The sequence below is a fragment of the Arachis stenosperma genome, chromosome 10 (assembly GCF_014773155.1).
Source record: "Arachis stenosperma cultivar V10309 chromosome 10, arast.V10309.gnm1.PFL2, whole genome shotgun sequence".
Classification (NCBI taxonomy): domain Eukaryota; kingdom Viridiplantae; phylum Streptophyta; class Magnoliopsida; order Fabales; family Fabaceae; genus Arachis; species Arachis stenosperma.
In genome coordinates, this window is record NC_080386.1 from 107,595,309 (window position 1) to 107,615,421 (window position 20,113).

General features: G+C 39.7%; 3 protein-coding genes across 4 annotated transcripts; 1 reads left to right on the forward strand and 2 right to left on the reverse strand.

Annotated features, from left to right (window-relative positions):
* Positions 1–1,093: 1,093 nt before the first annotated feature.
* Positions 1,094–2,372, reverse strand: LOC130957436 (uncharacterized). Its single transcript, XM_057884292.1, has 4 exons — positions 2,174–2,372; positions 1,963–2,109; positions 1,508–1,851; positions 1,094–1,459 (listed from the first exon to the last, which is right to left on the reverse strand). The coding sequence occupies exons 1-4, from the start codon at positions 2,370–2,372 to the stop codon at positions 1,094–1,096; spliced, it is 1,056 nt and encodes a 351-aa protein (XP_057740275.1).
* Positions 2,373–4,946: 2,574 nt separating this feature from the next.
* LOC130954500 (uncharacterized) lies at positions 4,947–7,127 on the forward strand. Its single transcript, XM_057881247.1, has 2 exons — positions 4,947–5,405; positions 5,525–7,127. The coding sequence occupies exons 1-2, from the start codon at positions 5,102–5,104 to the stop codon at positions 6,988–6,990; spliced, it is 1,770 nt and encodes a 589-aa protein (XP_057737230.1). The 5' UTR covers positions 4,947–5,101; the 3' UTR covers positions 6,991–7,127.
* Positions 7,128–7,191: 64 nt separating this feature from the next.
* LOC130954501 (NAD(P)H-quinone oxidoreductase subunit O, chloroplastic) lies at positions 7,192–8,511 on the reverse strand. Of its 2 annotated transcripts, XM_057881248.1 has the most exons (6): positions 8,247–8,511; positions 8,072–8,147; positions 7,921–7,984; positions 7,805–7,846; positions 7,615–7,674; positions 7,192–7,451 (listed from the first exon to the last, which is right to left on the reverse strand). In XM_057881248.1, the coding sequence occupies exons 1-6, from the start codon at positions 8,470–8,472 to the stop codon at positions 7,422–7,424; spliced, it is 498 nt and encodes a 165-aa protein (XP_057737231.1). In that variant the 5' UTR covers positions 8,473–8,511; the 3' UTR covers positions 7,192–7,421. The 2 variants fall into 2 exon arrangements, 1 of the variants encoding a protein (XP_057737231.1); XR_009076324.1 differs by having other exon boundaries at positions 7,615–7,687; positions 7,921–8,147.
* Positions 8,512–20,113: the final 11,602 nt, after the last annotated feature.

Below are 20,113 nucleotides of genomic sequence, written 5' to 3' on the forward strand. Positions count from 1 at the left end.
TGGACCATTTTCACTAAGAGGATGGGATGTAGCTATCAACAAGGGTCCAGACGATTAGCCGTGCAGTGACAGCGCATAGGACCATTTTCCCGAGAGGATTAAAAGTAGCCATTGATGATGGTGATGCCCTACATACAGCTTGCCATGGAAAGGAGTAAGAAGGATTGGGTGAATGTAATAAGAAAGTAGAGATTCAAGAGGAGCACAGCATCTTCATACGCCTATCTGAAATTCCCACCATGGAATTACATGAGTAACTTTATCTTTACTTTCTGTTTATTTTTATTAATCAAATTTAATCCAATAATCTCTTAAATTAGTTAAATCTGCCTGAATGAGATTTACAAGGTGACCATAGCTTGCTTCATACCAACAATCTCTGTGGGATCGACCCTTACTCACGTAAGGTATTACTTGGATGACCCAGTACACTTGCTGGTTTAGTTGAATGAAGTTGTGTTCATAAATTCCAATAGAGCCAATTTTTAAATCTCATGCAAATACAAAGAGGATCACAATTTCGTCCACCAATAGCCATCAACAATATATGCTAGTTCCCACACCATTCTACAGCACTAAGAAACAATTGTGCCACACACTCTACAACGCCTACTATCTTGTTCTGAAAGATTACATCATTTCTCTGTAACCAAATGTTCTATATCACAGAAAAGAACCCAACTAGCCAGAACTTGCGCACCTCCTGTCTCATAGGCATATACCTCCAACTCTCAAAGTGATCTTTCAAGGTGTCGGGAGCTGTCCACTTCTGACCAAATTCTAAAATTCATCCACACCACACTTGCCAAGAAAACTCACAAGCTACCAACAGGTGATGAACACTTTCATCTACTTTCTTACACAACACACACAGATTATCATGTGGTCCCAGGATACCCAACCTACTGAGCCGGTCCTTTGTGTTGATCCAGCCAATCAGAGCAAACCAAGAGAATAACTCAACTCTAGGCGGAACTAAACCTCTCCAAATCTTTTTTGTGAATCTGTACCTCAGAATTTTCTCATCCATAGTCGCTTCCTGCAAGACCTGCACAAATGAGTTAGTTGTATAAACACCTTCCTTATTGAATTTTCACACCACTCTATCTTGCACTTCTGCTATCAGCCTAACAGATTGCAAGGCATGCATCAGCTGATCTAAAGTCTCTGATTCCCACTGGCGGAGCTCCCGCCTCCACTGAAAATGCCAAACCCACTCTATCCCATCCCAAAACCCACAATCCCCAATTGGTGATCCTTTTTGGTTCGAAATGAAGAAGAGCCTCGGATAACAGTCTTTCAATTTTCCTATTTGCAACCACGTATCCTCCCAAAATCTGGTAGTCCTGCCATCCCCTACCTCAATCGCGAGGCCATCAATCATCTTCTGTCTTACTTCTTGCTCCTTTATTTGTAGATGACATATATCTCTCCATGGACCCCCTCTCACTGATAAAATCTGAGTAGACAACAACTAATTTGGGTTCAGCCTATTGCAAGAACACACAATCTTCTTCCACAACGAACAGTCCTCCTTCGAGAAACGCCACCACCATTTAAACAGTAAAGCAGTGTTGCGAACCACTACATCACCCACTCCCAGCCCTCCTAGCTTCTTTGGTGCCTGGATCACCTCCCATTTCACAAGAGCCATGCTAGATCGTCCGTCATCTTTCCCCCAGAAGAATCTCCTCTGTAATAAAATGATTCTTCGAGCAACCGCATTCGGCATCTTATACAGGCTCAAGTAGTACACTGGTAGGCTGTTTATGACAGACTTAATGAGTACCAGCTTTCTAGCCTTACTTAGCACCTTCGCTTTCCATAGGCTGAGCTTCTCTTCCACCTTCTCTATAATTGGTTTCTAAATTTTTACTAATCGTGGATTTGCTCCTAGGCTAATACCAAGATACCTCACTGGCAGGGTTGCTTCCTAGCATCCAAGCATCTGACACAACCGACTGGTCCACTCCTGACTGCAATTCACTGGTATCAAGCTAGACTTCTCAAAGTTAATGCTCAGTCCCGACATAACCTCGAAACACCTCAGAAGTCTCTTATAACTCCTCACTATCCCCTCTTCTAGCGGGCAGAATAATATTCTGTCATCTGCAAATACATAAGTGTGATAACTCAATATCATCCCTACCGACCAACAATGGGAAAATGCAACCGTTCCTCACTGCCTCGCCGATCATTCTGTTGAGCACATCCACTACCAAGACAAACAGGAATGACGATAACGGGTCACCTTGACGAAGTCCCCTCTCCATTTTAAATGCTTTTGAAGGGGATCCATTAACTTGAATAGAGATGGATACCGACCTTATACACTCCTTTACCCATGCCCTCCATGTACTGCCGAAACCCATTTACTCTAACACCGTATCAACAAAGCACTATTTAACTCTATCATAGGCTTTGTGGAAGTCCAGTTTGATAATCGCTGCTGCCTTTCTTTGTCGTTTTAGCCAATGTACCGTTTCGCATGCAATTAAAGCTCCATCGTGTATCTTCCTTCCTTTCACGAAGGCACTCTGGGATTCTCCTACTAATCCTGGCATTACACTCCTCATTCTTCATGTCAACAATTTAGAGATGGCTTTATACACACAACCAACCATGTTAATTGGTCTAAGGTCTTTTATCTCCTTCGCCCCAACGAACTTTGGTGCCAACGCTACCCATGTTACATTGGAGTCTGCTGGTAGTCTTGCATGCTCAAAGAAGCTCAATACAGTTGTAGTGAATTCTGATCCAATCTCCCCCCAACACTTTTTTATAAAATTCATGTTGTATCCGTCATTTCCTGGTGCTTTCGAAGATTCACAGTCCCATACCACCTCCTTCACTTCCTCTGCTGAAGGCATCACCTCTAAGGCTTCAGCTTCCTACATCTCTATGTCTCTTCCTTCTCATGACTCCTTTTAGTTCTTTGTTTTTTTATTTATTTAGATTTTATTTAAAGTTTTTGTTAAAGTAATATTGTTGGTTTGTTGGATTAAATTCTTTAGTAGGTTAAGAGATTTTAATAGTGGTATGTAAGTTCTGAGATGTAATTAGTTACTAAATAAATTAAAATTTTAAAATTATATCTTTTTTAGTGTCTATATTTCTGTATCTATTTTCAAAATATACACAAACCAAATGAAACCTATATGTTATGATGTGTATCTTTTAGAAACAATGTAAATAGTAAACCCAAAAAACAATTCATGAAAGTTCATAATTAACAAAAAAGATTTTCACAATTAACTATTATAACATTAATTACATATAATGTAATATTAATTAGAATTTTGTGTAGAATGGTCCGATCAAGTTGGGTCTTACTTATGAAGTTAATATTATAGCTGAGTTCGATTCATATCTAACCAAATCATTTTATTTTAGTCCAACTCAAATGCGAAAGATCTAAAAGATATCGATAGAAATAATGACTATTTAGGACAAAAAATAAACGAAAAAAATATTATTAAAATAAATTTAATTATTTTGATTATATCAAGGATTTTTAAAGTGAAAAAATTAATAAGTGAAAAAATAAGTGCCTAATTACCTTTAAATTAAATTAGTGAGACTCATATATAATTAAAATTATAAATTTAATGATAATTAATCTTTTATTTTATTATTTTACAGTTTTCCTCACTTCGAAGAATTTTTTTTTATTTTGAATTAATCATAGTTATCGCACTCAATTTGATAATTAAATTGATTAAAATACTGCATCATTCAATCAATGATTCAACTAATAAATCACTAATTAAACCGTTTAAATTAAAATTCAATTTAAGTAATTAACAAAAAAAGACCATACTATATATCACAAAAACAAGTTAAGCTAGTTGTTATTAATTGCTATATAAACAAATAATCATATTAGATTTATACTAAAAATCATCCACTAAATAATAAATCGGTTATTTATATAAAATATATATTAAAAAATAAATTAAATTATATATATTTATAGGGGTGGCAAACGGGCCTAAACCCGCCGGGCCGGCCCGCATAACCCGCCAAAAAAGGCGGGCTGGGCTGGAAAATTGGGACCGCCAAATAGTAAAAGCCCGCCTAACCCGCACCGCTTAAACGGCGGGCTTTGGCGGGGCGGGGCGGGCTTCCCCGCCGGGCTTGAGATTTTTTTAGCATAGGGTATTTTTACAATTTTTTTACCAAAATCCAACTTCCCCCAACCCAACTTACAAAGGAATGAAGATGAAAATTGAGTATTTTGGATTATATTTATTTTATTTTAGAGACAATATTTATAATTATGTTTTGGATTATCTTTATTTTATTTTGGGAACAATATTTATAATTATGTTTTGGATGAAAACTTGGTTTTATAATTATATTTATTATATATTTATAATTACAAAGACTTTAATGTTTGTGAATATAAAAATTATAATTTGTTTATACTTTTAGAAATTATAATAGTTAAAAGTAAAAAATAGGAGAGATTTTTTTATGCCTTTATATATATTATTTAATAGTTAAAAGTAAAAAAAAAAGAAAAAAAATGTAATTTGGCGGGCTTAGCCCGCCGGCCCGCCAGTCCGCCGTTAAGCGGGGCGGGCTAGGATTCTGGGACCGCCTCATTAGGCGGGGCGGGGCGGGCCAGCCCGCCAAAAGGCGGGCTTCTGGCGGGGCGGGGCGAGCTTCCCCGCTTGCCACCCCTATATATTTATATATAAATATATAATAACTAATTTAGTAATTAATTTTTAATTGTGTGTTTAGTACTAATTAAATTCTCACTTCATGGTTTTATTACCTTCTTAGCCTGAACTAAAACTATTATCTAACCAAAAATAAGAAGAAATTATTATTATTATATATTATTTATTTATTCAATATTTATTGTGAAGATTCCGCGGGAAGCCTCCTGATTTTGAACGAAGCATTTTGTACCGCGCTGCTCCTAAAAGCTTCGCATCTCTGAGGATTCTAGTTAGGGTTTTCCCCAGATCTACACACCAAATTTTCGAATTCGTATTTGTTTGGATACGGTTTTCACCGATTCACGATCCATAAGCAATTATAAGAGTTTGAAATGAGTGGATGATGTATATTATTGTTAATTCTCAAGAAGATGCCGATCGAGATGCCGCGAGGGCTTCCATTCTCGGTGGACACGTGGAGTCCCTCATCCATGGCCTCCAAGAGGCACCATTTCTTGAGCCACGCCCACAGGGACCATTCTTCCGGCATCTCTTCCTACTTCTCCATCCCTATTTACTCCACTCTTCTCACCAAAAACCTCCTCCTCCGCCACTTCCCGCACCTTCAGCCACATGCTGCGTCCTTCTTTACCATCGAGGTAGGTCAATCCTTGACCCTCGACGACCCTTCTGGCCCCTTCACTGTCACTGCTTTCGACGCCAATCACTGCCCTGGTAAGTAATTTCAACTCAAACGTTTTTCGATTTCTTATTCACCCGATGGCTATGCTCCTGGTATGGATTCAAATTAGTATCAGATTAATTCAGTTTCATGTTTTGTTTGTGTTGTATAGGAGCTGTGATGCTCCTGTTTGAGGGCAAATTTGGAAATATTCTACACACAGGGGACTGCAGGCTGACCCCTGAATGTGTACGGAACCTCCCTGCTAAGTATGTTGGAAAGAAAGGGAAACCGCCGCCTTGCGCGCTTGATTGTGTCTTCTTGGATTGTACATTCGGTAGCTTCTCTCAGGCGATGCCTAGCAAGAATTCTGCTGTTCAGCAGGTTGTTAATTGTATATGGAAGCATCCTGATGCATTAACGGTGTATTTGATATGTGACATGCTTGGTCAGGAAGAGATACTTCTTAGTGTTTCCAAAACATTTGGAAGCAAGATTTATGTTGATAGAGCTGAAAATCCGGATTGTTTCAAGAATTTAGAACTTACTGCGCCTGAAATACTGTGTGAAGATCGTTTGTGTCGTTTCCATTTGTTCGATGGATCCCCGGGGCTGTATGAGAGAGCTAAAGCAAAGCTGTTAGAGGCCAAGGCTGCTCTTCAGCCTGAACCACTCTTTGTCCGCCCTTCTTCGCAGTGGTATGCCATTGAAGAAGGGTTCTCTGACATTGAAAATGCTAGGAAAAGGAGGATTAGCGAAGCAGTTGTCGATCAGTTTGGTGTTTGGCATGTCTGCTATTCAATGCACTCGTCCAAGGAAGAATTGGAATGGGCACTACAACTTCTTGCACCTAAATGGGTTGTTTCGACAACTCCCAGCTGTAGGGCTATGGAGCTGGATTATGTCAAGAAACACTGTTTTAAGTCTAAAGCTGCTCTCAGTAGCTCCATATGGAAGCTTCTTGATATAAATGTGGAAGCTTCTGAAGATGCTGATGCATTCATGAAATCTGTGAGCTGTTCTCCAGTGGTTGAAGAGACACCTCAGCCTTTTGCTCGAATTGAATCACCAGTGAAACAGCGCACAGACACTATAAAACTTGTGTCTCTTCCTGCTCAAAGATTGCCTGTCACGTTATTTGGAAGAGCAAGGCTGAGTCTTCAAGATTCGAGCTTTTCACGGGTAGGGTGTAATAGCTTACCTACTAATGTCCCCACGCAAGCAATTTCAAGCAATGCAGGAAAAGAAGTCCTGGATGGCAGGAAGGATGCTGAGGCGAAATTGGGGAGATCACCGGAAAGAAAAGATTTACGTCAAGTTAAGTATCAGCCATCTGAGGATCAGGAAATAAGAGATTTACATCAAGTTAAGTATCAGCAATCTGATGATCAGGAATCTGAGGTTCAGGAAATAATAGATTTACATCAAGTTAAGTATCAGCAATCAGAGGATCAGGAATCTGAGGTTAAGGAAATAAGAGTTAATAATAGTCGCTCTTATTTAAATATTAGACCTTCAGGCATGAGTGATAGTGTCAGAAAGTTGTACAGGCGTATGAATGTTCCCGTGCCTGAACCTCTTCCATCATTGGTGAAACTTATGAATTCCAATAAACGTGCCAAGAGAGGAATTTTTTAGTTTTATTCTTTTAACTACGGTTTGCCAATTTCCATATTGGTAGATGCCAATGCACCGAGTCTTGTAAAATTGTTTGTGTTTTTTCTGTATTTGAATTTACGAACATTGGTATACTGCTTCTATACCTACATTTGCAAATGAAGATATTGGTTTCCATTTCTCTTCCATTTTCTGATGATTTCTATTGCTGTGCATCAGAGCTATACTATAGCCTTTATTTATTAATTATAACCAGGCACATATACAATGAATCAACGATAGTGATCTCCAAAAACTTCTGGATCTTTTGAAATGTTGAATCTAGACTATAGATGAGACAGAATTCATTTGGTATTTCAAGCCAGGCTTCTTTAATCATACTTTCTTACAACACCGGAAAATGAAATTTTACTGATCTAAATATTTAGCATATGTCTGTACCAAACTGCAGATCATAGCCTCTCATAATTGAGCTTCTCTGACTGCAGGAAAAAAAGAGCGAGTTAAGTTTGTCACCTAGAAAGCAGCTAAAATGAAAAGGAAAAAGCAGTGTATATCAATATAAAGAGATGGCGAATTTATGATTTACAGTGAATACTAAACCAGGGATGCAAGTAGAACATCATGAAGCAATTAAAACCTTACCTTGATAAGCATGTCTGTTGGAAGCCAAGCGGGGGCAGTGGGGATTCCTACCCATGCAATCTGTCAATTTTAACTATAAGTTCTCATCAGTTCCGTTATGTATTGCAATTTCTCTATTCTTTTCTTTCTTCTGTATTTCATGTAAACAAACTAACAAGGGTAAGAATGAGTTTGATATAGGATCACTTACAAGTGCATACTCCCCTGTTTCAAATATACGCATATCCAGGACCTACAACACACCCCTCTTCAGTTAGATTCACCTAAATAAAACAAAATTTGACGATTCTGCTGTTTATTACGCACCTCCCCACGGTCTTCATAGATGTAATCCAATCCTTTGTAGTATGGCGGATGCCCAACAGAAATACTGAAACACCAGTCTCAAATCTCAATGTTCATCAGGTAAAAAAACATCATTATATCTCGAGCCAAAAACATGGGAGAAAGGGACAACAAAATGGTTGAGGTTCTTACATTGATGCTGTTGAGATATTTTTCTTTGTCCACTCTCACAATCTGGCCCTTCTTCACTGGCCACAGCAAAGATAAAATGAACATCAATGGCAAAACAGAGCTTTAGAAAAAGAATAAAGAAAAACTTGTTGAATGGGTTGTTTTGTTTGGCTTACTAGAATAGACGGGTTTCTTTGGTCTAGGAGGAGGAGAAGCAGCAGCAGTTGAAGATGGTGATTCTTCAGTCTTTTTCTGTGTAGACTTTTCAGTTTCTGATTCCCCTGATTGCACTGCACGAATCAATGGGAAATGAATTCGTCTTGTTCTTATCAAAGTTTGTTGTGGTAAGCGGTGAACGATGAAGAAAGAAGAGGTGTGGCAGAGAGAGAACGCCATCATCATCTCACAGAGACAAGGTACAAGGTGTGCCCATGTGTCTCACATTAGATGCAAGAGATAAGAGAAAAGACTAAACAAAGGGCACCATTCGTGACGTGGCAAATGAAACAAATCACAACACGCCATGTGTCGGTTTGTGAATTATTTTGACTTTTTGACCAGACAAGAGAATTTTCAACTCACCCTCTATTCATTCTTGCTTCTAGTAATAGCTAAATTTTACTATATATATATATATTCTCTATTTATATCTCTTTTTCACACGTATTGTTTAATTTTGTAGAATAAAGCAGGTTTTGAACAGAATATGGGAACTCATGGAAAAGATTTGCTGAGATGAGCCGGTGGGTTGAACAAGGAAAGAAGTTTCATTGTAGTAAGTTTCGTAAGTTCACCTTCATGGGTTGGACTTTATTAGTCGCTGGGAGTAGTTTCAGAAAACAAAAATGATTGAAACAGGTTGTGTTGGGTCTTTAGTTTTCTCTCCTCCTCTCACCATGTCCAGTTGCTCAGAGAAGAACGAACATCTCCCAGGAAGGAAACCCTAGCTTCCTCCACCGCAACCGCCGCCACTGGGCTTCTGATTGTCGCCGTCAGTCATGCCGGAGATATTCGTCTGTTCGTCTTGCTCCAGACTCGCACCTCAATCGCCAGTCGCGAACTTCGTTGCGGTAGTTTTCGAGTCGTCATGACCTATAACCCCTCATCTTGCTCAGTCAGTCTTTTTCCGCCGTCCTTCGTCGTGCTCATCGTCTGCCGTGCTTGTCACGAGAAGGTAACAAAGTTGCTCTGCCCACTAAATCATTAGCTTTGGCTCTGCTAATAATAGCGTAATAAACTAATAATAAATCATTCGTATCCAGTAACAAAAGCAGCAATCGTTTAGAAAACAAAATATCCTTATTACTACTAATGCTTTCATCGCCTAAGAATCTTGGTCCCCTGATGAGGAAAGTCAATTTGTTTTGCGTTTGAAAAACAACATGTGCCTAATCAGCGTGCATTTATGGAGTAGTAGGTTTTGGTTTTTATGCTCTGTGTAGGTTTGATCAAAATTTGCTCAAATTTAAAGTTGGTAAATCCATTACACAATCCCAACAGATATAGGCCTAATTGATGTCACTGGACAAGTAGATGTCTTTGGTTTCTTGTTGCTTTTAGTGCAAGTCGATAATCATATAACATATTAGGTCGTGCTAGTGTGAAATGATATTGTTCATAATAAGAAGTGGATTTCACGCATACTAAATTTACCTAATACTCTAATAGAATATGACTGTCATTCCTGCTTGTTTTGGGTCCTACTATAATCTCAATTAAGCTGCTTATTGTTCTTGTTCTTTTTTCTTTTTATCTTTTGGAATTTTGTTGAATTACTCAAGTGAACCATTAAATTAGGTAGAGAATATAGAAAAGTAACAAGTTTTGAAAAATTGGTCAAAAATTGGATAAGTTTATTAATGGTGGCTACAAATTGAAGAAACATATTATTGGATGCATGATGGTTTAGATACGTATGTAAAAGTGCATAATTCTTTTGCAGACTAGTTTTCTTGCCTCACTCTGGAGGGGAGAAGGAGAAGGCTAAAATAAATCATGTTGCTTGTTAATTTCTAAAATTATCTATTCTGATAATGGTTTGTAATTGGTTTCTAAAATGTTCTGATAATGCTTGTTAATCATGTAGCTTGTTAATGTCTAAAATCATGTCAGTCCAGAGATCATATTTTGCCTTGAACAATTTCAACAGAACATTTCGGCTCCTTTCAAAGTCTGGTGTGATACTATAGAAGTGAGCATTTTTTTTTTCTTTTCTTTTGCCAATAGGTGCTAACGTTTTGTTTGTATATTTGATATTATTAATTATTTTTGTATTAGGAGACTTGTTCTAACATATAGGATATCCAAGATATATTTAGTTATACTTATTTACCAAGAGTGTTTTTTGCTCTACGGAAAAGGCTTCCAAGATATATTTAGTTATAATTAAACTAAAATAATTTATCATATGTCAAGTAATATAAATAAAATTTGTGGCTATGGAAAATTGTATCGTAGAATCTATAGAATAAATATCTCTTTTTTCTTTGATATGTAATAAGTAAACATTTATTAGATTTTCTTCTCTAAATTTGCAACTTCGGAAAGAAAATTCAGCAAAAATTTTGAAAATTTGACGATGAAAATGTTTGGTAACAAAAAAAAAGGAGCTAAAACAATTATAATTTGTCTTATTTGAAAATCTGGCAGTGATGACGCTTCCCACGGCGGCTCGCTCCCTCTCTCTCAACGACACTTTCTCTCTCTTCCTTACGGCAACGACAACGACGACGGTGCCAGTGATGCCCATCGGCGTCGTCTCTCTCCATCCCCCTCCTTCTTCTGTTTCTCCCTCTCTTCTCTTTTCTTTCTCTTCTATTTTCTTTAAGAATATTATTTATTTTTTAATTTATAGATTATTTTTAATTAAGTACTCTGATTTAAAATTAGAGATAAATAAAAAAATTTTCTTTAAATAAAATTATCAACAAATATAATAAATTATAAATAACTTACTATTTAATTTTCAAAAATAATCCGGGATCTTACATTTCATGTAATGTCTATTTAGACTACCCTAATTTCCACTCATGCATGTGCTATATGTCTTACTATCAACAGGTCTACCTTTCAACTATTAGCTTAGTAGGGATAAAGATGATGCTTAGTGGTGCACGAAATTGCAATCACACTTTTGCAATCCCGCACAACTAACCAGCAAGTGCACTGGGTCGTCCAAGTAATACCTTGCGTGAGCAAGGGTCGATCCCACGGAGATTGTCGGCTTGAAGCAAGCTATGGTTATCTTGTAAATCTTAGTCAGGATATCAGAAATTAGCAGGATTGATTGTAAAAAGCAAAAGAACACGAAATGGTTACTTGTATTGCAGTAATGGAGAATAGGTTGGGGTTTGGAGATGCTCCATCTTCTGAATCTCTGCTTTCCTACTGTCTCCTTCTTCAAGCACGCAAGGCTCCTTCCATGGCAAGCTGTATGTAGGGTTTCACCGTTGTCAATGGCTACCTCCCATCCTCTCAGTGAAAGCGATTGCATATGCTCTATCACAGCATAGCGGAATTCAGCTGTCGGTTCCGGTCAGGCCGGAATAATATCCATCGATACTTTTGGTCTGTCACTAACGCCCCGCCTGCTAGGAGTTTGAAGCACGTCACAGTCATTCAGTCATTGAATCCTACTCAGAATACCACAGACAAGGTTTAGACCTTCAGATTCTCTTGAATGCCGCCATCAGTTCTAGCTTATACCCGAAGATTCCGATTAAGAATCCAAGAGATAACTACTCAATCTAAGGTAGAACGGAGGTGGTTGTCAGGCACACGTTCATAGTTGAGAATGATGATGATTGCACGGATCATCACATTCATCCGGATTAAGAACAAGTATATTTAGAATGGAAGCAAGCATGATGAATGAGAAACAGTAGTAATTGCATTAATCCATCAAGACACAGCAGAGCTCCTCACCCCAACCATGGGGTTTAGAGACTCATGCTGTGGGGTACACAAATAAAACGTGTAAAGTGTCATGAGGTACAGGAACAATGTCAAAAGGTCCTATTGGTTTAGAGACTCATGCTGTGGAAGGTACACAAATAAAACGTGTAAAGTGTCATGAGGTACAGGAACAATGTCAAAAGGTCCTATTAATAGTAAACTAGTATCCTAAGGTTTACAGAAATGAGTAAATGACAGAAAAATCCACTTCCGGGCCCACTTGGTGTGTGCTTGGGCTGAGCAATTAAGCATTTTCGTGTAGAGACCTTTTCTGGAGTTAAACGCCAGCTTTCATGCCAGTTTGGGCGTTTAACTCCAAGTTTTATGCCAGTTCCGGCGTTTAACGCTGGAATTTCTGAGGTCGAATTGCTACGCCGATTTGGGCCATCAAATCTTGGGCAAAGTATGGACTATCATATATTGCTGGAAAGCCCAGGATGTCTACTTTCCAACGCCGTTGAGAGCGCGCCAATTGGGCTTCTGTAGCTCCAGAAAATCCACTTTGAGTGCAGGGAGGTCAGAATCCAACAGCATCTGCAGTCCTTTTCAGTCTCTGAATCAGATTTTTGCTCAGAACCTTCAATTTCAGTCAGAAAATACCTGAAATCACAGAAAAACACACAAACTCATAGTAAAGTCCAGAAAAGTAAATTTTAATTAAAAACTAATAAAAATATACTAAAAACAATGCCAAAAAGTGTATAAATTATCCGCTCATCACAACACCAAACTTAAATTGTTGCTTGTCCCCAAGCAACTGAAAATAAAAATAGGATAAAAAGAAGAGAATATACTATAGACTCCAAAATATCAAAGAAACATAGTTTCAAATTAGATGAGCGGGACTAGTAACTTTTTGCCTCCAAACAGTTTTGGCATCTCACTCTATCCTTTGAGGTTCAGAATGATTGGCATCTATGAGAACTCAGAACTCAGATAGTGTTATTGATTCTCCTAGTTAAGTATAATGATTCTTGAACATAGCTAGTGTATGAGTCTTGGCTGTGGCCCAAAGCACTCTGTCTTCCAGTATTACCACCGGATACATACATGCCACAGACACATAATTGGGTGAACCTTTTTAGATCGTGACTCAGCTTTGCTAGAGTCCCCAATTAGAGGTGTCCAGGGTTCTTAAGCACACTCTTTTTGCCTTGGTTCAGATCCTCAATAACAGTTCTCCTTTTCCATCATTCTTTCAAGAGCCAACAATTTTAACATTCTTAAAACAACAAATTCAAAAGACATATGCACTGTTCAAGCATTCATTCAGAAAACAAAAAGTATTGTCACCACATCAAACTAATTCAACTAGTTTCAAGGATAAATTTGAAATCCTGTACTTCTTGTTCTTTTGTGATTAAAGCATTTTCATTAAGAGAGGTGATGGATTCATAGGACATTCATAGCTTTAAGGCATAAATTTTATTAATTATGAATTAAGAACAAGACTCAAATATAGATATAAGATGAAACTAAAAAATAGGAAAAAAAACAAAAGAGAAAAAACGCAAAAATAGGCTCCTAATGATAGAGGTTTTCACAGAGTTAGAACTCAACAACCTTGATTTTGAGAAGTGGATGCTCCCTCAGCTTGAGAGGAGAGCTTTTGGCGTTTCATCTCTTGGATTTCACGCCCCTGCTTCTCTTGTTCCTTCAGCAATTTGCAGAGCATGCAGTTCTGATTCTGCTGTTCTTCCTTCAGTTGCTCCATAGTTTCTTGCAACTTAGAGATAGATGCTTCCAGGCTGGTCCAGTAGTCAATTCTTGGGAATTCAGGGAGGAATTCCTGCGCCCTTCTCTTGATAGAGTTGTCTTGCACTTGTCCTTCCATTGACTTCTTGGTGATTGGGTGTTCAATGGGTATGAACTCATCTACTCCCATCTTCACCCCAGCCTCTTTACAGAGCAAGGAGATCAAGCTTGGGTAAGCCAGTTTGGCTTCAGTGGAATTCTTATTTGCAATTGTGTAGATCTCACAAGCAATCACATGATAGACCTCCACTTCTTTTCCAAGCATAATGCAATGAATCATCACTGCCCTCTTGATGGTGACCTCAGAACGGTTGCTAGTGGGCAATATGGAGCGCCCAATAAAGTCTAGCCAACCTCTTGCAATTGGTTTGAGATCTCCCCTCTTGAGTTGGTTTGGGATACCCTTTGAATTGGTTATCCACTTAGTTCCAGGGAGGCATATGTCCTCTAGAACTTGATCCAACCCCTTATCTGCTCTCACCATCCTCCTATTGAAGGAGTCAGGATCATCTTGCAGTTGAGGTAACTTGAAGATTTCTCTTATTTTGTCCAGATGGAAGTACATAACTTTCCCTCTGACCATGGTTCTATAGGTATGGTAAGCGGTTCCAGTCATTCTCTGCTTATCTGTTAGCCACAGATTTGAGTAGAATTCCTGAACCATGTTCCTTCCAACCTTTGTCTCAGGATTGGTTAGAACTTCCCATCCTCTGTTTCGAATTTGCTCTTGGATCCCCGGATATTCATCTTCTTTCAGATCAAACTTCACTTCCGGGATCACTGACCTCAGACCCATTATTTTGTGATAATGGTCTTCATGTTCTTTGGTTAAGAACTTCTCTTGATTCCAAAGATTCTTTCGATTAGTCTCTTTCTTTCCTCTTAAATTGGTTTGTTTTCCCTTAGGAGCCATGATATTGATGAATCTTGGCTTAGTGATCACGGAAAGCACACCAAACTTAGAGGTTGCTTGTCCTCAAGCAAAAGAGAAGAGAGAAGAGAGGGGGAGGAAGAGGAAATTCGAATGGTGTGATGGAATGAGGGAACCAAACGTGAATTTATAAGGTGGGGAGGGGAGTTTTTTCGAAAAATTGAAAGGAGATTTGAGAAGATATGGAAAGAAATTGAGAAAAGGATGATTTCTTTTAAACAAAATTTGGAATTGATTTGAGAGATTTGAAGAGTGATTTTGGATATTTGAAATTTTGAAAGTGAATGATGGGAGATTGAAATGTATTTTTGTAGAAAAATATGGGTGAGAAAAGGAAAGTTTGAAAAAAAATCTGATTTGAAAACAGAATTGTGGTCCCCCCACCTTTCTGGCGTTAAACGCCCAGAATGGCATCCATTCTGGCGTTTAACGCCCACTTGGTGCCCCTTTTGGGCGTTTAACGCCCAGCCAGGTGCCCTGGCTGGCGTTAAACGCCAGAAATCCTTTATCACTGGGCGTTTTTCCAAAACGCCCAGGATGCTGCACACCTGGCGTTAAACGCCCAGAATGGTGCCCATTCTGGCGTTTAACGCCCAAAATGGTACCATTACTGGCGTTAAACGCCCAGAATGGTGCCCATTCTGGCGTTTAACGCCCAAAATGCCCCTTACTGGCGTTTTTTCGCCAGTAAGCTCATTTTCTCTGCTTTTTGAGCTGAATCCTTCTGTAACTCTGTGAATTCCTTCATTTTTTGATACTTGCCTCTGTAAGAACAATTCATACAACCTCCTAATGACTGGGTTGCCTCCCAGCAAGCGCTTCTTTACTGTCTTTAGCTGGACCTTCACTGAGAATCACTCAAGTCTCAGTTTTGAGCATTCCTGCTCAAAATTTCCTTCAAGATAATGCTTGATTCTCTGTCCATTAACAATGAACTTTTTGTCAGAATCAATATCCTGAAGCTCAACATACCCATATGGTGAGACTCCTGTAATCACATACGGACCCCTCCACCGGGATTTGAGTTTTCCTGGAAACAATTTGAACCTAGAGTTAAAGAGCAGAACCTTTTGTCCTGGCTCAAAGACTCCGGTTGACAACTTCTTGTCATGCCATTTCTTTGCCTTTTCCTTATAAATTTTTGCATTTTCAAAGGCATTGAGTCTGAACTCCTCTAGCTCATTTAACTGGAGCAATCTTTTTTCACCAGCTAACTGTGCATCCATGTTTAGGAATCTGGTTGCCCAGTAGGCTTTATGTTCCAGTTCCACAGGCAAATGACAGGCCTTCCCATACACCAGTTGGTATGGAGAGGTTCCTATAGGAGTCTTGAATGCTGTTCTGTATGCCCACAGAGCATCATCCAAGCTCTTTGTCCAATCCTTTCTCCGGGCTATCACAGTCCGTTCTAGGATTCTTTTTAGCTCTCTGTTAGAAACTTCAGCTTGCCCATTTGTCTGTGGATGATACGGAGTTGCCACTTTATGGCTGATTCCATATCTAACCATAGCAGAGTATAGCTGTTTATTGCAGAAATGAGTGCCCCCATCACTGATTAGCACTCTGGGAACGCCAAACCTGCTGAAAATGTTTTTCTGGAGGAATTTCAGCACGGTCTTGGTATCATTAGTGGGTGTAGCAATTGCTTCTACCCACTTAGATACGTAGTCCACTGCCACCAGAATTTAAGTGTTTGAGTATGATGGTGGGAATGGCCCCATGAAGTCAATTCCCCATACATCAAACAATTCAATCTCTAATATCCCTTGTTGAGGCATGGCATATCCGTGAGGCAGGTTACCAGCTCTTTGGCAACTGTCACAGTTACGCACAAACTCTCGGGAATCTTTATAGAGAGTAGGCCAGTAGAAGCCACATTGGAGGACTTTAGTGGCTGTTCGCTCACTTCCAAAATGTCCTCCATACTGTGATCCATGGCAGTGCCATAGGATCCTTTGTGCTTCTTCTCTGGGTACACATCTGCGGATCACTCCGTCAGCACATCTCTTAAAGAGATATGGTTCATCCCAGAGGTAGTACTTGGCATCTGAAATTAGTTTCTTTCTTTGCACGTAGTTGTACTCTTTGGGAATGAACCTTACAGCTTTAAAATTTGCAATATCTGCAAACCATGGAGCTTCCTGAATGGCAAAGAGTTGCTCATCTGGGAAAGTCTCAGAAATCTCAGTAGAAGGGAGGGACGCCCCTGCTACTGGTTCTATTCGGGACAGATGATCAGCCACTTGGTTCTCTGTCCCTTTTCTGTCTCTTATTTCTATATCAAACTCTTGCAGAAGCAACACCCATCTTATAAGCCTGGGTTTTGAATCCTGCTTTGTGAGTAAGTATTTAAGAGCAGCATGGTCAGTGTACACAACCACTTTGGATCCCACTAGATAGGATCTAAACTTGTCAATGGCATAGACCACTGCAAGTAACTCTTTTTCTGTGGTTGTGTAGTTCTTCTGTGCGTCATTCAGAACACGGCTGGCATAGTAAATGACGTGCAGAAGCTTGTTATGCCTCTGTCCCAACACTGCACCAATGGCATGGTCACTGGCATCACACATTAGTTCAAATGGCAATGTCCAATCTGGTGCAGAGATAACTGGTGCTGTGACCAACTTAGCTTTCAGGGTCTCAAATGCCTGCAAACACTGTGTGTCAAACACAAATGGTGTGTCAGCAGCTAGCAGGTTACTTAAAGGTTTTGCAATTTTCGAAAAATCCTTTATGAACCTTCTGTAGAATCCTGCATGCCCCAGAAAGCTTCTGATTGCCTTAACATTGGCAGGTGGTGGTAATTTCTCAATTACCTCTACCTTTGCCTTATCCACCTCTATTCCCCTGCTTGAAATTTTGTGCCCAAGGACAATTCCTTCAGTCACCATAAAGTGACATTTCTCCCAGTTTAAAACCAGGTTAGTCTCTTGGCACCTTTTCAAGACAAGTGCTAGGTGATTAAGACAGGAGCTAAATGAGTCTCCATATACTGAAAAGTCATCCATGAAGACTTCCAGAAATTTCTCTACCATATCTGAGAAGATAGAGAGCATGCACCTCTGAAAGGTTGCAGGTGCATTGCACAGACCAAAAGGCATCCTTCTGTAGGCAACACGCCAGAAGGGCAAGTGAATGCTGTCTTCTCTTGGTCCTGAGGATCTACTGCAATTTGGTTGTAGCCTGAATAGCCATCCAAAAAGCAGTAGTAATCATGACCAGCTAGTCTTTCTAGCATTTGGTCTATGAATGGTAAAGGAAAATGATCCTTTCTGGTGGCTGTATTGAGCCTTCTGTAGTCAATACACATGCGCCACCCTGTGACTGTCCTTGTAGGAACCAGTTCATTTTTTTCATTATGAACCACTGTCATGCCTCCCTTTTTGGGAACAACTTGGACAGGGCTCACCCAGGGGCTATCAGAAATAGGATAAATAATCCCAGCCTCTAGTAATTTAGTGACCTCTTTCTGCACCACCTCCTTCATGGCAGGATTTAGCCTCCTCTGTGGTTGGACCACTGGTTTGGCATTATCCTCCAATAGGATCTTGTGCATGCATCTAGCTGGGCTAATGCCTTTAAGATCACTTATGGACCACCCAAGAGCTGTCTTGTGTGTCCTTAGCACTTGAATCAGTGCTTCCTCTTCCTGTGAATTTAAAGCAGAGCTTATAATTACTGGAAAAGTTTCACCTTCTCCCAGAAATACATATTTCAGGGATGGTGGTAGAGGTTTGAGTTCAGGTTTGGGAGGTTTATCCTCCTCCTGAGGAATTTTCGAAAATTCCCTTGCCTCCTCTGATTCTTCTTGATCAGGTTGAGCATCTTTGAAGATGTCTTCAAGCTCTGATTCTAGGCTTTCAGCCATATTGATTTCTTCTACCAGAGAGTCAATAATGTCAGCGCCCATGCAGTCATGTGGTGTGTCTGGATGCTGCATAGCTTTTACAGCATTTAACTTGAACTCATCCTCATTGACTCTCAAGGTTACTTCCCCTTTTTGTACATCAATGAGAGTTCTTCCAGTTGCTAGGAATGGTCTTCCTAGAATGAGAGTTGCACTCTTGTGCTCCTCCATTTCCAGCACCACAAAGTCAGTTGGAAAGGCAAATGGCCCAACCTTGACAATCATGTCCTCTATTATGCCTGATGGGTGTTTAATGGAGCCATCAGCAAGTTGGAGGCAGATCCTGGTTGGTTTGACTTCTCCAGTCAACCCAAGCTTTCTAATAGTGGATGCAGGTATTAGATTGATGCTTGCTCCAAGATCACATAGGGCTGTCTTGGTGCAAGCACCCTCTAATGTGCATGGTATCAGAAAGCTTCCAGGATCTTGAAGCTTTTCTGGTAAGCTTTTCAGAATGACTGCACTGCACTCTTTAGTGAGAAACACTTTTTCAGTTTCTCTCCAATCCTTCTTATGACTTAAGATTTCCTTCATGAACTTAGCATAAGAAGGTATTTGCTCAAGTGCCTCTGCAAACGGAATCTTTATTTCAAGAGTCCTTAAATAGTCTGCAAAGCGGGCAAATTGCTTATCCTGTTCCGCTTTGCGGAGTTTCTGAGGATAAGGCATCTTGGCTTGATATTCTTCAACCTTAGATGCTGCAGGTTTATTCCTTACAGAAGTGGTTGAAGAAGCCTTGTTAGAGGGATTACTGTCAGCACTCTCAGGTGTCTGATCTCCCCTTGGCGTCTGAACGCCAGGATTGGGTGGAAAATGGGCGTTTAACGCCAACTTTTCCCCCTTTTCTGGCGTTTGAACGCCAGAACTGGGCAAGGAATGGGCGTTTAACGCCAGCTTTCCTTCCCTTTCTGGCGTTTGAACGCCAATATTCCTCTCTGGGCTCTTACTGTCCTTAGAGGGATTTTGAACAGTGGTTTGGTTGTCCTCTGTCACTTGTTCCTTGGTTGGCTTTTTGCTCTTTTGAGCAGAGTTATTCAGTGTCTTCCCACTCCTCAGTTGAACTGCTTGACACTCCTCTGTTATCTGTTTAGATATTTGCTGTTTTGCCTGATTCAACTGTAGTTCTATGCTCTTGTTAGCAACTTTAGTTTCATAGAGCATCTCTTTAAATTCTGCTAACTGTTCTGTCATCAGGAGTAGTTGTTGATTAAGCTCATTCATCTGTTCTTGAGGATTAGGATCAGTGATTAATGCCATGACTTCCTCTTTTGGAACGAACTCATTGCTAGAATATAAGTATTGGTTTCTAGCAACAGTGTCTATGAGCTCTTGAGCTTCTTCAATTGTCTTCCTCATGTGTATAGATCCACCAGCTGAGTGGTCTAAAGACATCTGAGCTTTTTCTGTGAGCCCATAGTAGAAGATGTCTAACTGTACCCACTCTGAAAACATTTCAGAGGGGCATTTTCTAAGCATACCTCTATACCTCTCCCAGG

Excerpts from the sequence above, each read along its gene's own strand:
- LOC130957436 (XM_057884292.1), bottom strand. The coding sequence starts at position 2,372 with ATGGGTTTCGGCAGTACATGGAGGGCATGGGTAAAGGAGTGTATAAGG. Across the intron at positions 2,110-2,173 it reads CGGCGAGGCAGTGAGGAACG|ATGACAGAATATTATTCTGC; the intron begins GTTGCATTTTCC and ends ATGTATTTGCAG. Across the intron at positions 1,852-1,962 it reads TTGCAGTCAGGAGTGGACCA|AGAAGGTGGAAGAGAAGCTC; the intron begins GTCGGTTGTGTC and ends AACCAATTATAG.
- LOC130954501 (XM_057881248.1), bottom strand. The coding sequence starts at position 8,472 with ATGATGATGGCGTTCTCTCTCTGCCACACCTCTTCTTTCTTCATCGTT. Across the intron at positions 8,148-8,246 it reads AAAGAAACCCGTCTATTCTA|TGAAGAAGGGCCAGATTGTG; the intron begins GTAAGCCAAACA and ends TGCTGTGGCCAG. Across the intron at positions 7,847-7,920 it reads TCTATGAAGACCGTGGGGAG|GTCCTGGATATGCGTATATT; the intron begins GTGCGTAATAAA and ends GGTGTGTTGTAG.
- LOC130954500 (XM_057881247.1), top strand. The coding sequence starts at position 5,102 with ATGCCGATCGAGATGCCGCGAGGGCTTCCATTCTCGGTGGACACGTGG. Across the intron at positions 5,406-5,524 it reads CGACGCCAATCACTGCCCTG|GAGCTGTGATGCTCCTGTTT; the intron begins GTAAGTAATTTC and ends TGTGTTGTATAG.